Here is a 19401-nt window from a genome sequence, read left to right as displayed (position 1 = left end):
TTTAGCCTTAAGTGAATCCAGCCCTATCCACTTAGCAAAAAAGGGATGAAGCACTTTATCTGTCTCACCACCCCTCCCCCACCCCAACTGTTCTCACTAGATCTTGGCAGTGTGAGGTCTCCCAGCCCCCTGGGGCAGGGTCTCAGGACACTCAGAAGGCTTATTTTTAAAAACTGAGAAGAAATTGACATTAACCATTTTACAGTAAACAGTCAGTGGCATTTAATATATCACAGTGTTGTGCAATTATCACCTCTATCTAGTTCCAAAATATTTTATCATCTCAAAAGGAAACCCTGTACCATTAGCAGTCACTCCCCATTCTCCCCTCCCCCCAGCCTCTGGCAACCACTAGTCAGCTCTCTATTTTTATAGATTTACCTGTTTTAGATATTTCTATAAATGGAATCATATTACAGGTGACCTTTTGTGTCTGGCTTATTTTACTGGGCATAATGTTTTCAAGATTTATCCACACTGTAGTGTGTGCTGATACTTTATTCCTTTTTGTGGCTGAATAGTATTCCCTTGTATGCTTTGTTTATCCATTCACCTGTTGGTGGACATTTGTGTTGTTTCCACCTTTGGCTATTGTGGATAATGATGCTGTGAACATTGGCATACAAGTATCTGTTTAAGTCCCTGATTTCAGTTCTTTTGGATATATACCTAGAAGTAGAATTGCTGGTTCGTATGGTAATTGACCCAACGTTTAACTTTTTGAGGAACTGTTAGACTTTTCCATAGCAGCTGCACCATTTTGCATTACCAATTGCAATGTACGAAGTTTCCAATTTTTCTACATCCTTGCCAACACTTGTTTTTTTCCATTAAAAAAAAATCATAGCCACCCTCATGGGTGTGAAGTGGTATCTCATTGTGTGCATTTTCATGTGCATTTCTATGATTAAGGATTTTGAGCATCTTTTCATGTGCTTGTTGGCCATTTGTATGTCTTCCTTGGAGAAATGTCCATTCAAATAATTTTGAATTGGGATGTTTGTCTTTTTGTTGCTTAGTTGTCAGAGTTATTTATATATTCTGGATAGTAGAGTCCTATGAGATATACGACTTGAAAATATTTTCTCTCATTCTGTGGGTCATCTTTTCACTCTATGGCGTCTTTGTTTTTATTTTTTTTAATTGAAGTATAGTTGATTTACAATGCTGTGTTTCTGCTGTACAGCAAAGTGATTCATTTATACATATATATGTTCTTTTTTAATATTCTTTTCCATTATGGTTTATCTCAGGATATTGAAAATAGTTCCCTGTGCTATACAGAAGGACTTTATTGTTTATCCATTCTATATGTAATAGTTTGCATCTGCTAACCCCAAACTTGATAATGTCTTTATTTTTTAAACATCTTTATTGGAGTATAATTGCTTTACAATGGTGTGTTGGTTTCTGCTTTATAACAAAGTGAATCAGCTATACATATACATATATCCCCAGATCTCTTCCCTCTTGCGTCTCCTTCCCTCCCACCCTCCCTATCCCACCCCTCTAGGTGGTCACAGAGCACCAAGCTGATCTCCCTGTGCTATGAGGCTGCTTCCCACTAGCTATCTATTTTACATTTGGTAGTGTACATATGTCCATGCCACTCTCTTTGTCCCAGCTTACCCTTCCCCCTCCCCGTGTCCTCAAGTCCATTCTCTAGTAGGTCTGTGTCTTTATTCCCGTCCTGCCCCTAGGTTCTTCATAACCATTTTTTTTAAAGATTCCATATATATTTGGTAGCATATGGTATTTGTTTTTCTCTTTGACTTACTTCACTCTGTATGACAGACTCTAGGTCCACCCACCTCACTACAAAAGCTCAATTTCGTTTCTTTTTATAGCTGAATAATATTCCATTGTATATATGTCCCACATCTTGACAGTGTCTTTAGATAGATAAAAGTTTTAAATTTGATGAAGTCCAATTTATCTTGGGTTATTGTTGCTCTTGCTTTTGGCATCATACCTAAGAATCCACTGCCAACTCCAAGGTCATGAAGAGTAACCATGTTTTCTTTCAAGAGTTGTAATAGTGTTAGCTCTTACATTTAGGTATTTCATCCATTTTGAGTTAATTTTTGAATATGGTGTGAGGTAAGGACCCAAGCTCACTCTTTAGCATGTAGATCCATTTTTCCCAGCATCAGTTGAAAAGACTATCCTTTTTCCATTGAATGGTCTTGGCACCCTTGTCAAAGGCCATTTGGCCATACATGCAAGGGTTTTTCTCTAGGCTCAGCATTCTATTCTGTTGGTCTGTGTGTCTATCCTTGTGCCATGAGCAGTTTTGATTACTTTGTACTGTTTTAAAATCAGAAGTGTGAGTTTGTCAGCTTTATTCTTTTTTCAAGATTGTTTTCATTATTTAGGGCCTCTTACAATTCCATATGGATTCGAGGATTGGTCTTTATATTTTTATAAAAAAGGCCATTGGAATTTTTTCAACTCTGTAGACACTTTGTTAGTATTGTCATCTTAACAGTATTAAGTCATCAATCCATGGATATGGATGCCTTTCACTGTATTTATGTTTTCCTTGATTTCTTTCAGCAATGTTTTGTACTTTTCAGTGTACAAGTCATTTACCTCCTTGGTTAAATTTATTCTTGGGTATTTTATTCTTTTGGATGCTATTATAAGTGGTATTGTTTCCTTAGTTTCTTTTTCAGACTGTTCATTGCAGGTATAGAAACACATCTGATTTTTGTGTGTTGATCTTATACCCTGCAACTTTGCTGAATTAGTTTATTAGCTCCCGTAATATTTTTGTGGATTGCTGGAATTTTCTATATTATAGGATTATATCATCTGTTAATATAGTTTTACTTCTTCCTCTCCAATTCAAAGCCTTTTAATTATTTTTCTTGACTAATTGCTCTGGCTAGACCTCCAGTACAGTGTTGAATAGCAGTGGTGAAAAGGGGCATCCTTGTCTTGGTCTTGGTCATAGAGGGAAAGTTTTCAGTCTTTCACCATTGAGTATGATATTAACTGTGGAGTTTTCATACATGCCTTTTATTATGTTGAGGAAGTTCCCTTCTATTCCTAGTTTTCTGTTTTTTTTTTTTTTTTTTTTTTTTTTTTTTGCGGTACGCGGGCCTCTCACTGTTGTGGCCTCTCCCGTTGCGGAGCACAGGCTCTGGATGCGCAGGCTCAGTGGCCATGGCTCATGGGCCCAGCCGCTCCATGGCATGTGGGATCTTCCTGGACCGGGGCACGAACTTGTGTCCCCTGCATTGGCAGGCAGACTCTCAACCACTGCGCCACCAGGGAAGCCCCTGAGTGGTTTGTATCATGAGAGTGCGTTGGATTTTTTTCAAATGATTTTTCTGCATCAGTTGAGATGATCATGTTTTTCTTTCTGCTCCTGTATTCTGTTAATGTGGTGTATTACATTGATTGATTTTCTTATGTTGAACCACTCTGGCATTCCTAGGATAAATACCACTTGGTCATGGCATATAATCCTCTTAATATGCTGATAGATTTGTTTTGCTAGTATTTTGTTGAGCATTTTTGTATCTCTATTCACGAAGGATACTGGTGTCTTTGTCTGGCCTTGTTACCGGGGTCATACTGGCCTCCACAGGATGAGTTAGGAAGTGTTCCCTCCTCTTTTAAAATTAATTAAATTTTGGCTGTGTTGGGTCTTCGTTGCTGTGCATGGGCTTTCTCTAGTTGCGGCGAGCAGGGTCTATCTTTTGCTGCAGTGCACAGGCTTCTCGTTGCGGTGGCTTCTCTTGTTGCAGAGCACGGGCTTCAGTAGTTGTGGCACATAAGCTTAGTTGCTCTGAGGCATGTGGATCTTCCTGGACCAGGGCTCAAACCTGTGTCCCCTGCATTGGCAGGTGGATTCTTAAGTACTGCACCACCAGGGAAGTCCTACCTCCTTTTCTAATTCTTTGGAAAAAGTTTTGGAAGGATTGGTGTTAATTTTTCTTTAATTCTTGGGAGAATTCAGTAACAAAGCCATCTGATGCAGTAATTTTCTCTGCTGGAGGTTTTGATTACTGATTCAATCTCCTTACTTGCTATAGATCTCTTCAAATTTCCTATTTCTTCCTGAGTCACTTCTAGCATTTTGTGTGTCTTTAGAAATTTGTCCACTGTCTAGGTTACCTGATTTGTTGCCTACAGTTATTCATACTGTTCTCTTGTAATCCTTTTTATGTCTGTAATGTTGGTAGTAATGTCCCCACTTAACTTTGATTTTAGTTATTTGTATCTTCTTTTTGTCAGTCAAGCTACAGTTCTATCAATTTTGCTGATTACTTTAGGAGCTTTAAAGGTCAGTTTGCTGACATGTGAGTTCCACCTTACCCAGTGGCTTTGGAACTGAATCCCTGGGGACAAAGGTCCATGGTATCCTCAGGCTGTGGGATACCGGGCAGGGATGGATCCAGGGGACAGGTTGTCATGATGCTAACTGAACTAGGGAACCCCTCAGCAGAGGGATGCAAGTAGCTGTCTCAGAATTGGAGGTATCCTTTCCACCAGAATTTGTTCACTTGTGAAAGGGGCATTAATCCAGGGTGCTGGAGGCATGGGGGGGGTGAGGGGTGCTGGGAGTGGCAAACACGGTGATAAAATTCAAGGTAAAAGACTGCCTCCCAAATCCATTCGTTTGAACATTTAAATCCCACCTCTATTATTTGATGTGTTAAGAGGACATCACAGTCTCTAGAATTCACAGACAAAGCCCACAGTGGTCAACAGAGCCTGTGGGTGCAGCCACTTGTGTGTGTGTGGTCCTTAGCTGTGTTTCCTAGAAATCAGAAGGAGGGTTAGAAAGAAATAAAGTCTGCAACTCGAGGAGATGACGGAAGGCAAACCTGAAAAAGGTGGAAGGAAATAACAACGTATGTGTGTGAAACAGAAAGTGGAAGAGGACAGTTGACTGAAGAAGCCAAAGCTGGAGCTGTGAGAAGACTGACGAGGAGACAAGAGAGAAGCCCTGGATGAACATCAGGAGGGAGAAGCCTCACTCCACGTGGGGCCCAGAGGTTGTGGGGGACGCTGGAGACAATGGAGGAAGGCAGCGAAGCGCTCCACAACAGCTCAGGTTTTCTGCGTCTTCACGGGCCCGTTCTAATAACTGGTAACATGCTTGAACTCAACATGCATTGATGTGGAGATCTTCCTGCTCCCACAAAGCCACCAGGCTGGGAGTTTGCTGACCCTGTCCCTCCAGAGCTGGTGGCCTAAGAGCGCAAAGCGTCAGGCCATGCCCGTGCAGATGCAGAAGCCCAGGGAGAGGAGGGCTTGTGAACCCTGCCCAGGGATGCCCCATGGGAGGGCTCTGATCTGAACTAGGCTGCACAGAGGGTGGGCTTGGCCTCAGCAGGCACCCAAGTTGCACTGATCACCTCTGAGTGAAAACCAGAGGCCCTCTGACAGAGGGAGGCTGGTACACACCCTCCTCGTGGGGACGGGACCTGCACCCGAACCCCTCGCCCTGTCCTGGAGCAAGAGGGAGACAGTGGGTCCTCCCTGAGACAGGCCCCTGGCTGAGCCCACAGCTTTGGATGGGCCGACAGCCAGGTTCAGCGGATCACCTGAGCTCAGCCACTGCCCTGTGACTGGAGTCCTGAGTCCCACATCCCATCCTGGAGCAAGAGGGCTGAGCACAGCGCCCTCCAGTTGGAGAGCTGGGGGGTGGGTGGGGGGCTGGGCACACTCTGCAGCCTACAGGGTCCCGGCTGGGCCTGGGCGTTGCTGCCAGCACTGGACAGACCCCATTCAGATGTGTGAGAGCCATGGGGCAGAGTGCTCTGCAGGGGGAGACACCCTCAGATTGGGTGGGGGTCTCAGCAAGGGCCAGCTTGTCAGGCAGTGGTTTCCAGGGGGCGTCGGCTCAAGAGAGCAGGTGGGAAGAACAGATCTGAAATTCCCAGTCCCTCTGGAAGTCAGGGTGCCCTGGTCATGCCCTGCTCACCCCTCTCCAGGGCAGCCCCTCCCGCAAGCAGGCCGCCCCTCCTGTGGTCTGAGAAGACTCCTGCTGCCACCTCCCCAGGAGCCTCAGGCTGACTCCTGGTTTTAGAAGGTGAAATTCAGTTTCCAACATGCATCTGAGCCTCCTGTTGAATAAGGCGGACCCTCACCTGCAAGCATCCCCTGCTGCCAGGTGGATGATTCATGGGGACACAGCTGCCGGGAGGGGCGAGCCAAGGCCCCACCTTGTGTCCCTGCCCTGCACTCGGCACCCCCCCCCCCCGCCCCCGAAACAGCTGACTGTCCTGAAGCTGGACTGAGGCAGCATCAGGTGGAGCAGATGTTAAGTGTCTGGGCCTTTCTCTTTCATCAGGTCAACAGTGTATCCAGCACTGGGGGGCCAGGATGAGCCCCCCGCCAACCCGTGTGTGACCAGGAGCAGCCTGGAGTCCAGCAGAGGCAGGAGAGGAGGCCCTGGGAGAGGTGAGCACCACGAGCTACCAGTGCAAAGGCCCTGGGGCCCAACACGGCTGGTGGGCATGTGGGATGGAGAGGATGCAGGGGAGTGGGCGGAGGTGATAGGCAGGGACCCCAGGTTCATGCTCAGTGAGGTGGGGGCCCTGGGAGGGCTCTGAGTGGAGGAGAGGTGCAGTCTGGCTGTCCTTGATGGGAGGGTGTGGTCTCAGGACAGGCTCTGAAGGTGGGGCTGGCACCCTTTCTGGCAGATGGGTGGGCCCTGGGGGAACCAGAGCCTCTGGAAGGGTGTGCAGGTCTGGCAGAGTCTTTGGTTTGTTAGAGGGCCATGTGCCCACCCTGACCAGGGATCACCTGGGACGTCCCCCGGGGTGAGAGGATGCTGCCCTGTCCCAGGAGGGGTGGGGCCACTTAGTTCTTGCCCCCCCCCCACCGCCCCCCGGATGGGCTCAGGGCCTCCTGTGTCACTCCTGCCACCGGCTCCAGCCCCGGCCCCACCCAGCCCACATGTCTAAGCACAGCCTCCTATGTATGTCTGGGGGGCTGTCCCAGGAGCCTTGGGGGGCACAGCTGGACCAAGGCTCAGAGAGGAGCCCACACCAAGGAGTGCTGGGGGCCTCCCCTGCCCGAGCCCTGGGTGGCAGCGAGCCCAGAGTGTGGCGGGAAGGGCTGGCAGAGCAGGGACCCACCATGGCTCCTGGCAGGGAGGCCACCTGTGGTTCTGGGGCTGCAGGGCCACCCCGAGCCAAGACACAGCATCTCCTCAGGCCCCCTACCCACCCCGGGCCCCACAGGGGCACCCCTGGTGCTCCTACCCATTGGCAGGGTCCCAAGGACAGCCCCCCGGTAAGGGCTGCCCATTCCAGCAGGCTGGTGGTAGTTTTACGCGGCTGCTGCAGGCAGACTTGCTGGCTCCAGGCTCCTTGTCTGAGGCCCTGTCTGTCCTGCGACAGACACAGGGCGCCTGTTTGCCTGCGAGCAGGAACACAGCCTCTCTTGTTGGCACCTGGGCCGGCCAGGCCCCCAGGCAGGCGGGAGGCCTCCACACAGATCCACACTTGTGCCCACCTCAGCCTGGCCTCCTAGCCTGAACCACCTCATTCCCGCTGGGACCCTCCACAGTGCGGCAGGCGCCCCGGATGGTGGGGGGCAGGTGGGTGTCCACTCACCACTGACATCAGGCTGTAGAGGTTCTGGGCCACAGACCAGTAGGGTTGCCAAGCAACACACCATTAATGCAGTTCAACCTGCAGTGACCGGGCCTCAGAATCGCTGCCCTGGGGACCCCAGCGCTGGGGCTGACCGCCCTGCTGTCCCGTCCTCCCACCCTAGGTCAGGGAGCCGGAGGCTCCAGGTGTGAGACTGGGCAACGTGGTCACAAAGGAGGGGAGGAGGCACATCACTCAGGGCTGGTGGGGGTGGCCCACCCAAGGAGGACAGAGGCCCTCTGTCCACACCTTCAGGTGCTGGTCACTGTGGAGAGCGCATGTGGGCGCATGTGGGTTCTGAGAGGGAGCCCTGACTACTTCCTCGTGCAGGACCCTCCTGGACGTGGTGGGGACCCGCTTGGGGGAGCAGAGAGGAGAGGCAGGCTTTCTTCTTGGCCGCATGGGCAGGTGGTCCTGGGACAGACCAGAGCTGGGTGCAACATTGGGATGCTGGTGTCTGGGACGGGGGGTGCCTGGTGACAAGGGGTGCGATCTGGGTGGAGCGGGGCTGGGGGCTTTCTGGGGATTCCTCTGACGAACCCAAAGTGAAGAGACTTGGGAACCACAGGGACTGACTGTGGGGAGATAAGAAAGCACAGACGACCACCCAGGACCCTGGCAGCCCCTCCTCTCCGGGTCAGCTTCCCTGGATGTCCTTGTGGAGACCCCACTCAGAGCAGCCAGCCCGTGGTCTTCCCACTTTATTTCTTGGGGCACAAGCCCTGGGCCACCTCTATTCGGGTTTGGGGTACGGCCACTCCCGTGACCTGAAGTAACCCTTCAGGTCCTGAAAGCTGAGTGGGGGGAAGTAGGGGCCGAGCCTCTTCCGGATCCACCACTTGCCCTCAGCGGCGTGTGTGCCCCCGGGGCGGCTGAACTTGTACCTGTAGTGCTCTCCCCGGACCCACCTGCAGAGCAAGGGCAGCACAGTCAGCCTCCGCCCCCAAGACAGGCCTGGAGTCCTCAGAGGGAGAGGCCACCCAGGGGAAGCCAGAGAGCCCCAAGGAGCCCCTGGAGCCCCTGGCACAACCAGGCCCCTGACTAGATGATGGCGGGGCGGGCGGGGCGGGCGGGGCTCTGGAACCGGGAGGGCCGAGTGCTCAGAGCCAATCGGGCTGAGCCCTGCATCCTTTCAGCAGGTGAGTGGTATCTGAGGTTCGCAGACCATTGTGTCTGGGCATGTTTCCAGGAGGTGGGCCCAGCCCCCAGAGCAGACCCTGCATTTGGGGAGAAGCCCTGAAAGGCAGCTGAGGCTGCAGTTGGCGGGGGTGGGGTGGGGTGTGTGTTCCTGTCTGGGAGGGGAATCTTACCTGGGTGGTGCCCTGCCTGCGAAGGGGTTAAGGGCCAGCAGGGATAGGGCCTGGGCGTCGTTGGCCAGGAGCTTGCCTGCCAGGTGGATGATCCACTCGTTGTGCTCGTAGGTCTGGGGGTGAGAAGAGGACAGGGCGCAGATAGCTGGGTGCCTGCACTGCCACCGGGCCCTTGGAGAGCCCCGTGGATGTGTGCTCCCTCTTGACGGTCACCCGGCCTTCAGTCTGTTGTCCTGGGGGTACCTGATTCCAGTGTGGCTGGTGGCCAGCCTCTCTTGAGGGGGGGGCTGCCCTGGGGGCCTATGCTGCAGTTCTTTGGTTTGGGACCACCTCCTTCCTGTTCTTGCAGGGCCCCCGGTTCTGCTCGCTCTCCTGGGCACCACAGCCACTGTGCTGTCCGCAGGGACCTGGATGGAGCGGGGCTGTTCCCAGTTCACCTGTCAGCTTTGTCACCTGCCGGGCCAGGGATTTCGGGCAAGTGACCGAGCCCGCTGGAGGCTATCTTCCTGGGCAAGAAGGGATGGCGACAGTGCTGCAGCCTCTGTGGACACTGGCTGCCCCAGCGTTGGCCACGCATGCCTCGGCCCCTCTGGTGGAAGCGCTCTGAGAAGCCGGCTGTGAGGCCCAGCCCTGGGCACCCACAGATCCTCATGCGAGGGCCGTGCCAGGAGCCTGGGAAGGTTCCCCACGGGCTGTGCCCCAGCACAGGATTCCCGGGCCTCGCTGTGTCAGCGGGGCCTCCCCACCGAGGGCCTCACCTGGAAGGCGGCGAACCACATAAGCCAATCCAGGCGGTGGTGGTACGGGGAGATGAGGCATGGCCGTTGCTTCAGGTCACCGGGCTTGCACTTGAACTCGTAGTCCTCCCACTTGGCGTCTGGCGCGCTGGCATTGGGGCTGGCGGTGCCCTGCAGGATGACCTCCGTGCGTTCCTTGGTGATGCTGGGTGGGGGGGGAGACCAGTCAGGGCTGCACCTCCCCACCCTGACCCCAACCCCTGACCTGACCAGACGAGGGCGAGGCTGGGGGGCTGCAGGTCAGGGCTGGCCTCACCCTCACATCTCCCCCCTGGGGTCATGGTGGCCCCGAGGTACCTGCCAAAGGCCCCATATGTGTTGACGATCCGGAGAGGGTTGAAGGAGCTGTTCATGACCTGCCGGGGGCTCAGCAAGTTGAGGACCACAGGGATGCTGAGCCAGGCGACCAGGACGCCCAGCGCCAGGTTGACTGTGTGCCGTGCCACGCTGCCTGCCGGGAGGGGGAATAGTGGGTGGGCTCCTGCCCCCAGGCCTGGCCTCTGTTCGGCCCCTTGGGCCCACAGAAGCCGAAGGAGATGCTGCTGCCCCCACCACAGCAGCTCCCTCTTAGGCCCCCCCAGCTGAGGTCACTGGGCCTCCCTTCCTGAGGACCAGGACACAATGTCCATACCAAGCAGACAGGAGTGACCCTGTCCAGGCATGGAGATGCTGCCCTGTCTCCCAGGGCACTGGTGTGGGCACAGGGCTGGGTGCCATCAACTCGAGACCACCCGGGCTGCCCAGCCACATCCGCCTTCAGGTGTCACCCACCGTGTGTCCATGGGGCCCTGGCCCCTCGAGCTTCCTCCTCCTGCATCCTCAGGACTTGGTCCTTGAGGCAGCCGGGCCCCGAGGGAAACAGGAAGCCCAGAGTGGCATCATCGAAGCAGGCGAGGCTGGGCACGATGGTCAGCCAGTTCAGGAAGCTCAGATTCCCGCTGATGATGAGGACCATCTGGGGGTGGAGAGAGAGATCCCTCCAGCCACTGCATTTCATGTGCTCCATGGTGATGCATGGAGTCCACACCAGAGGCATGGGGGTTGGGGGTCCTGTCCTTCCCAGCAGCAATGTGCTGACCCCCAGGTGCCCAGGAGGCCATGGCCCAGGCCCCAAGCCCCCCGACAAGCCACTTGCCCCGCCTCCCTCAGACCAACCCCACAATGTCTACATCCTAAATGATCTCAGAGGCAGACGCTACCCAGTGCCTCTGGTGAGGACCCCACCTACCAACACTGTGATTCCGGCCTCTGACCCTGCTTGGAGGCCACTGAAGTTACACAACTGGGAGGTGACAAGTTTGTGTTTGTGGCAACTGTCACCGTGACTGTTAATCAACAGGCCCTGGGTAGCCCCAGGACTCCAGCTGGCTGCTCAGTGGTCCACCCAGGTGTCGGGGCCAGGACCAGCCCCACACACCTGTGGTACGTGCCCCTCACAGGGGTGGGGGGTGCTTAGGACAGGCTTGTAAGTTGTTTTAGTGACTTGAAAATGGCACTTTCCTGCCTGATTTTGACCCTGTCGTCAAGGATGCGGGCGGGAATAGGGAGTGGGTGGTCTTCACTTGAGGGGAGGAGAAGATGCGGGTGGGAATAGGGAGTGGGTGGTCTTCACTTGAGGGGAGGAGAGGCTGCAGGGTTCACATCCCGCCCTCCCTACCAGGTGCCAGGCTCTCCTAGAGCAAAGGTGGAACAGAGCAGCCCCGCTTGCCCCCCAGGCAGACGCCTCTGATTGTGGAGCCCCAGGGACCCCAGTGCCAGCTGCACGCAGAGCTTCCTGTGGGCTGCACAAACGCGGGTGAGGAGATTCCAGGTGACCACAGTGGGAGGGCAGGCTGGAGGCTGGGGAGGGCAAGAGGCAGAGCCGAGGGCTTCTGGGGTGCAGCCCAGGACACCCCCATGCCTCCCTAAGCTGGAAGTCCTAGCAGAACCCGGAGCCAGTCCTCCGTCAGATGTATGACTGCCAGCTGCGGCCTTTTCATTACACAGTTTTCAAAGAGGCGAAGTTTACGTTTTTAGGAAGTCCAAGTTATCAATTAAAAAAAACTTTACAATTCTGCTTTTTGTGTCCCATCTAAGAAATCTTTTCCTCCTCCAAAGATATAAAGATCTTCTAAAAGTTTTACAGGTCTGGCTATTATGTTTAGGTCTTGGATCCATTTCGAATTAGTTTTTTATGAAAGGTGTGATATAAGGTTCACACCAGCCGGCTCTGCTCTGGTCCAGGCTCTGCCCCTGGCTGGGGAGGTGGGGGTAAGACTTGGGAGGGACCAGGGCCTCTGGGATGACCGGGGTGTTAGGTGCTGGGAGGTGAGAGCACACGGGTCCACGGCGGACGTGTGTAAAGGGAGACAAACTGCCTCAAGCATGTGCCTCAGAAAAGGGGAAACAAGACACTAGGAGCCACAGGTCAGCAAAGTAGAAGGAAATGGGGACCAGCACCACCAGCAAATAAACCCACAATGAAAATGGTACAGTCGCCACAGTGACAAGAGAAATAAGGAGATTTTCAACTGTCCAACCAAATGGACACATTTCTGCAAAAAAAAGACCTGAACGAGCAGACAGCCCCTGAGTAGCAGAACGGCCATGTCCCTGTCCAGGTCACTCACGCGCATCTGCCGGGGCCCTGCGGGCCTCCCTGCACAGGAGCCGATGGGTCGGAGCCACGTGGGGGCATCGAGGAAGGAGGTGAGACCAAAGACCCAGGCCGGGGGCCCCACGGCCGGATGAGACTCAGCTGACACCCAGCTCCCCAATTTCTGATTTGTAATTAAAGCTGGGTCTTGATCCTAGTGACTGGGGAGAACGTGAGGTCACAGACGCCGGCCTCAAAAGGGTCTGGAGAGAGAGGAGCTAGGCTTTCAATAGGTCAGTTTTATGGATCACGATAGGGTCTTACAGTGTGTGGCAGGAGATGGTGTGGATTCACAGCTCTTCCTGGATTAATTTGGAAAACCCGTTTTCCTGGTTCTGAGGCCCAAACTAATTATTTCTTATTCTTCACTGTCTAGGATGTTAACAAACCCCTGTGCCCAAAGTGTGCCCGCCCTGGGCTGGTGGTCTCTCCTACAGCCCTGCCTGGCCCGTCGGGGTCCCTGGGCCTCTGGTCTCGAGCTGCTTCGGGCCGACTGGGCTTCGCCCTGGAGTTTCCTGAAAACTGCTGGCTCCCGACAGTCTGGGTGTGTGGTGCCGCCAGGCCCTCTTCCACTGCGGGGGTCCCGTGGCCTGGGCCCAGCTTCCCCGTGGACAGCACTGGGGGGGCCCGACCTTCAATTCTCATCTCCCAGACCAGCGAGACCTCAGATGCTCCACTAGCTCCTCCACTGCGTCAGCAAGGGGCTTAAGGGGAACGGTCCCTGTGCCCCTCCTGACACCTCCTGACAAATGCGTTTTGCTTTGGGGTGGGATGGTCAGCTGCATGGGGGTCCCCTTTTCTCCATGGCTCAGCTGTGCAGCTAAGGCCACCAGGAGTGGTGATCAAGGGTGAGAACAGGCCGCTTCCCCGAGGGCCTGCCATCCTGGTGCAGCTGTCAGGGCCACATGGGTGACAAGAGCCCTCTACTGCCTAATTCTCGGATGAGACGGCGGCCAAAGCTGGGAGAAGCACCCGGCGCATGGCAGCCTCCAGCACCTGGCCTGGGGGCTCCTGCCTATGTCCCACGGCCCTTGGGAAGGCATGCGGGGAACAGCCCGCCTTGTTCGCCCATCACACCACCCCTCAGGGCTGGTCCACACTCAAACCTGGCAGGCAACTGATGGGCAGCTGTGTCCTCTGCAGCCACCAGCCCAAGCCATCAGCACCCACCTCTCCACTGACACTCAAACTGCTGGGAAACATGGCCACCATAATGCTGCAAAGCAGGGCAGCCGCGGGCTTCCTGGGGGGCCTACCTGCCCGAGTTCACCCCAGACGGCCTACTCACCAACCTCTCCAGGTGTAGCTGGTGCAGCCTACACCCTCGCTGAGGCACAGCCTCGCTTTGTGGCCACTCGGGGCTCCCGAGACCCCAGAGGCGTCCAGAGAAACCCAGACAAGACACTGCTAATTTGAAGGACCGTGATCAGTAAACGGCATCTATTCGTCTACACCCTCATGTGTAACACGCACAACGTTAAAACCCTAACAGGTGAAAAGCAGAATGAATGACGCTGAAGTCTGAATTAGTGATTCAGAAGATTGATTTGAGAAATCCTTCCAGAATGTGGTGCAGAAATGGGAGAACCTTTGAGGGAAACTACAGATTCAGCAGAGTCAATGGCTACACAATTGACTTTCCCGGATGAGAATGATGTAAAAATAGACTCGGCACTCTCGAGGCGGAAGGAGGCCTGGGCCTCAGGGGATGAGGGGTGCAGGACCAGTTACCGGAGCAGGACCTGGGCCCACACATGTTCTGGCCATTTCTCGTTTCCAAGGATGAATCATAAGTAAAACAGTATAAGCATTTAGACTGAAAAATATAAACAATGAGAAGAAAAGGAAAGAAAAGTGAGGAAGGTGGCCCAAGGAGGTGGGACCCTTGAAGTAGTCGCCACTCACCTCCATGAACAAGAGAAGTAGGCGGGCAGCAGTGGGAACATAAAGGACGACCAGAATGCAGCTGCTGGGCCTGGCCCCAACTGAGAGCTGAGCACAAGGCCTGGTGTCACCCTAGGACCCACTGCCCTGACCGAGGACAAGGCCCAAGGACAACCTGCCAGCCGCCCATTTCCTCCTGCGTCTCCCCCTCCCAGGCGTGCACTTCCTCTTGCTCCACTGAGCTGACTTTCCCAAGACCCAACCTGCCCCCACCGCCGCCTCCTTTACCCTGGAGAAGCAGGGCTACCCCTCGGAACCCAGGTCCACGTCCGTCCTGCCTCATCGCTCAGTGGCCTCACGTTGACTTCAAGGCTAAAACTCCACCAGCAACTCCTGCTTTAGGCCAAAAGGGAGGTAGCGGTGCTGGACCCTCAAAGCGACTGTCTGAGATGCAGGCCTGGGCACTGAGGGAGGGCAGGGCAGGGGGCAGAGCCTGAAGCTGGGGGAGCTCGAGGGGCTGGCTTGCCACATGCCACATGGGTGCAGCAGCCAGGAGCTGTGGGTCCTGCCTGGGTCCCCGCAGCTGCTGAGCTCGCAGGGTGGAGATTCCGTGAGGACAAGGAAAGCACACGACCAAGGCTGTCGCCAACGCTGAGCTCATGTGGGTCTAGAGGACCTTCCAGTCCTGCGAACCCGTGTGGAGAGACGTGGAGAGCCAGGCCGAGGCCCTGTCCTGTGGAACTAGGCTGGCCCTACAGGGAAGGCACATTCAGACCTGCCCAGGAGGCTCTGAAACTGATTTGCAAGTCAATTAGCTGCTGTCAGGAGAGAATCAACAACACCAGTGTCCAGCACGCAATCAAAAGTTAACAGACTCCAAGTTGGTAGTTAGTAGCCTGCAAGGCACTAGCAGAGACAAAACAGGCTGGGAGCAGAGTCAGAAACCAGAGATGGCCTGAAGCCAGTAGATAAGAATGTGAAAACAGCTACTGTCAAAAATTAAGGGGTTTAGGGCTTCCCTGGTGGCGCAGTGGTTGAGAGTCCACCTGCCGATGCAGGGGACACGGGTTCGTGCCCCAGTCCGGGAAGATCCCACATGCCGCGGAGCGGCTGGGCCCGTGAGCCACGGCCGCTGAGCCTGCACGTCCGGAGCCTGTGCTCCGCAACGGGAGAGGCCACAACAGTGAGAGGCCCACGTACCGCAAAACAAAAACAACAAAAAAAATTAAGGGGTTTAAAAGAAAACATAGTCATAAGAGAAATATGAAAATGCCAAAGAATAACCAGATGATAATTTGAGAGTTTAAAAGGTAATACAGGGACTTCCCTGGTGGTACAGTGGTTAAGAATCCGCCTGCCAATGCCTGGGATACAGGTTCAATCCCCGGTCTGGGAAGATCCCACATGCCATGGAGCAACTAAGTCTGTGCGCCACAACTACTGAGCCTGCGCTCTAGAGCCCAAGAGCCACAACTACTGAAGCCTGTGCACTCTAGGGCCCATATGCCTTAACTACTGAGCCCACATGCTGCAACTACTGAAGCCCGTGCATGTAGAGCCCATGCTTCGCAACAAAAGAAGCCACTGCAATGAGAAGCCCGTGCACCGCAACGAAGAATGGCCCCTGCTCACTGTAACTAGAGAAAGCCCGTGCGCAGCAACGAAGACCCAACGCAGCTAAAAAAAAAAAAAAAAAAAAAAAAAAGGTAATACTGTCAGTCCCCTACATATGAACCTTCAAGTTGTGAACTTTCAAAGATGCGAACATGTATTCACAAGTCCAATCACATAAGTTAGTTCACGTGTCTGGCATACACTGTCATGTGCGTGCATCCTCTACAAGTATTATGCTTCTGTGTACTTTACTGTACAGTGCTGTATAGAGTACAGTATTACAGTAGCTTTATTTCAAGCCCAGGATGTCTGGAAGCAAGCGTAAAAGTGTTGATGTAGCTGGTACTGCTAAGAAGCACCAAGCGCCAAGAAAGGATGAAGAGAGACAAGAGGAAGAAGAAGTAACTGAAGAACCGAAGAGATTCACGGATGATGCAGAAAATGGCAAGGGGATTTTCTTTATTTGAGGAGACACTGTTAGTTTTTGAGGCACAGGACCTGAATGTAGAATGGTATATGAAGGTTGCAGCAGCTGTTCAGAATGCAATCCAGTGCTACCATGTCATCTATGATGAGAAAAAAAGAGCTACTACCCAAACATCACGGGATCGTTTTTTCAAGAGGGTAGGTAGAATTGAATCCAGCCAGGAACCAGAACCTGTGCCATAACGTCAGGCGAGAGTGAAACTGCAGCTTGCCCTCGTCTCCTATTGCTGATGATCCTTCAGCTCTACCATCTCCCACCTCCTCTCCCTCCTCCAGTCAGTAACTCTTCTTGCCTGTTCACTAGATGCCAACCCCTGTATGCCAGCTGTTGTACTGTACTACTGTACTTTTCAAGGTACTGTAAGATTAAAATTGTTTTATTTTTTGTGTTTGTTTTTTAAGTATTATTTGTGTGAAAAGTATTATAAACCTATTACAGTACAGTACTATATAGCCGATTGTGGTAGTTGTGTACCTAGGCTAACTTTGTTGGACTTACAAATTGGACTTATGAACGTGCTCCTAAAACGGAACTTGTTCGTATGTAGGGGACTTACTGAATACAAAACAGATAATTTACTGGATAGGCTTTTGACAAAACTGACACTGTAAAGGAAAAAGTCAGTGAATATGAGCCCAGAACAACAGGAACTTTGCAAAGTGAAGCACAAGGAGAAGCAAAGCTGAGCAGAGCCTGGGCAGCCCCTCAGGGCCTAGGGGACAGAACCCACTGGCCTGACAGACGTGTGATTTAAGCCCCAGGAAGGGAAGGGGGCAGACACAACGTGAAGAAAATTCTCCTCATTGAAGAGAACTATAAACGCACAGGTCACAGAAGCCTAAGAAATCTCAAAGAGGATAAACTCAAAGAAAGCCACACCTAAGGCACATCAAACCAAATTGCTGAAAAACTGTGAAAAAGGGAAGAATCGTAGAAGCAGTCAGAGGGGAAAAGTCGCAGACAGAGGAGTGGGGCTAAGGGTCCTGCAGACTCCCCAGCAGAGACGCTGTGGGCAGAGACCATGGACAGCTGAAGGGAAGACATCCACCAGCAGCTTCTGCTAAGAAATATTAAAAAACCAAATGAAACATCCCTCAGGCAGAAGAAAAATAACCAGGTTGCACACACAGGAGGGCAGGGGGCTGGACATTGTAAGCCCGTGGGCGATTTTTAAACACAGACAACCAGCTGTTTAAATGAAAAGTCACATGTTGTGGTTGCAATTGTTGGAATGATGGCTGCAAAGATTTAACAGTGAGTGAGAATACGTGGTTGTGGCTGGGCACATGCTCTCGTGGAGGGAAGACCCCACACGTGACCAGCAGGGACCCGTGGGGGTCCTTTCCTTCCCTTGTTTCTGTTCCAAACCATAGTTATTTTCCATTCAAAATGAGTGCCATTGGGGAGACTCTTGGTGCCTCTGGACCCGTGAGGGCCACACCCCAGGGGTGCGGGTGCAAGGCCTCGGCCAGCGTGGCTCCCACAGCGGTGATGCTGCACAGGCTTCCCCTGGCATTGGTTTGGGACCCTGTCGTCCTGCTGGCTGTAGTCCAAGCCCTCCTGGAGGGACAGACGCCCAGGCCACCCCTGGTGGACCACAATCCCGCCTACCCACCCACAGCGAACGGGGCGGCAGACCTGATGGGGCCACTGGGGGCCGAGGAAGAGCCCCAGGGGAGGAGCCCAGCGGCTCAGCACTGTCAGGGCTGCGCAGTCAGCTCAGAGACCTGTGCCTTCCTGAGAGGGCAGCGTCCCCACCTCTGTAAAGGAAAACTGGAAAAAGCAGCACCCGCCCCCGCCCCGCGTGTGAGCACCGGAGAGAGACCATCACCCTGTAGCCCTGGGGCCACGTGAGCGAGGACACGGCACAGCCTGAGTCAACCTTCTGAGGTCGGGCGCGATGCTGTCCACTTGGCACGATGACTTTGGCGGGCGGGGGCTTTGAGTTCTGCTTCCTGAGGAGGCTGTGCTGGTGCGGCCTCAGCCTTTTGCCCAGTGACCCCGTGACCTTCAGCCCTGGCTGCAGATTCAGGTGCAGGAGCAGCGTGGGGCCAGCCCCAGGGAAAATCATTTCTCCAAACAGCTACAGGAGGGCCAGGCTCATGAGCTGCCCCCACTGCGGGTCAGCGTCTAGCCAGGATGCCCTTGGCACTGTTCTCTAGCTCCTGGCTCGGGCTCCCCCACTTTCGAGCTGAGGACGCATCCTCCTGGCACGGCCACCCGAGCGGCCCTGACCCCTGCATGTGGCAGGAAGAGCTCACATTGGGATGGGGCTGAAGCCCCTGATGCCTGGTCCACACGCCATGACCCGGATTGTTCTGGTACAACAGGATTCTCTATCCCGGTGAGAACTCAGGAGCCTTTGTCTAAAGGCCACCAAGTGGCCGTGGGGTCCTTATGACCTCTGAGTGATGCCCGGCTTCCCTCCACCACCCTGGTCCATTGGGGCCCAAAGACACCCCTCCCCAGTCACTCCACCCTGAGACCAGCTAGGGGGCTCTGACTCAGAGACTAGGGTTCACCAGAGCAGTTTTGGAGATGGAACCCTGTTTCTAATAAAGCAGCAGGAGGCCTGAGGATTCATAATGCCGTCTTCGTGCCCTTGTCTGGCACACACTGGCTGTGACCCCACGGTGGGGGCCGGGTGGGAAGACGAGCTGGGAAGTGGGACCCCGGGCCCAGGAGACGCCCCTGAAGGAAGGGGCTAGGTGTCTGGGACTCCCCTGTTGGGCTCTGGGGTCCCAGGGCCTAGCAGAGGACATGTGTGCTCGCAGATGATGTTCTGCAGCCAGGAGCCCCAGGACAGTTATGCTGTGACCCCAGCTCCGGGTGGGTCACTCAGGGGCTGGTGGGGGCAGCTCTCTGCACCCAAAGCCGTAATGATGTTCCCCACAGTGATGTCCCCTGGTCTGTGGCCGACATTACAGAGATTAGAAAGAGCAGGACATGGTGGGAGGTTGGGGAGGAGAGTCTGGGATCTGAGATGCGTCTTTGCACTGACTAGGAGCCACTAGCCTGGTGAGTGCCCGCTCCACGCCAGGATGGGAGGTCCAGC

The 19401-nt window shown here is 53.9% G+C and overlaps 1 protein-coding gene and 1 long non-coding RNA gene across 4 annotated transcripts in view; one reads left to right on the top strand and one right to left on the bottom strand.

Moving 5' to 3' along the window:
- LOC137207368 (uncharacterized) overlaps window positions 1-15125 on the top strand; it is a 47596-nt gene extending 32471 nt beyond the window's left edge. The window contains exons 3-4 of the long non-coding RNA XR_010935057.1: window positions 6311-6420; window positions 9279-15125. This is a non-coding gene — a long non-coding RNA (uncharacterized lncRNA). The remainder of the gene's footprint in view (window positions 1-6310; window positions 6421-9278) is intronic.
- LMF1 (lipase maturation factor 1) overlaps window positions 8308-19401 on the bottom strand; it is a 92166-nt gene continuing 81072 nt past the window's right edge. For all 3 annotated transcript variants that reach the window (XM_067707161.1, XM_067707160.1, XM_067707162.1), the window contains 5 exons: window positions 10498-10681; window positions 10024-10177; window positions 9688-9871; window positions 8930-9042; window positions 8308-8527 (listed from right to left, as the gene is read on the bottom strand). In XM_067707161.1, the coding sequence (XP_067563262.1) occupies window positions 8353-8527; window positions 8930-9042; window positions 9688-9871; window positions 10024-10177; window positions 10498-10681 (810 nt within the window). In that variant the 3' untranslated portion in view covers window positions 8308-8352. The remainder of the gene's footprint in view (window positions 8528-8929; window positions 9043-9687; window positions 9872-10023; window positions 10178-10497; window positions 10682-19401) is intronic.

Source organism: Pseudorca crassidens, chromosome 15, assembly GCF_039906515.1.
Source record: "Pseudorca crassidens isolate mPseCra1 chromosome 15, mPseCra1.hap1, whole genome shotgun sequence".
In the NCBI taxonomy this organism is placed as follows: domain Eukaryota; kingdom Metazoa; phylum Chordata; class Mammalia; order Artiodactyla; family Delphinidae; genus Pseudorca; species Pseudorca crassidens.
The sequence above is the reverse complement of the archived record's forward strand: the minus strand, read 5'-3'. Positions and strand labels throughout refer to the sequence as shown.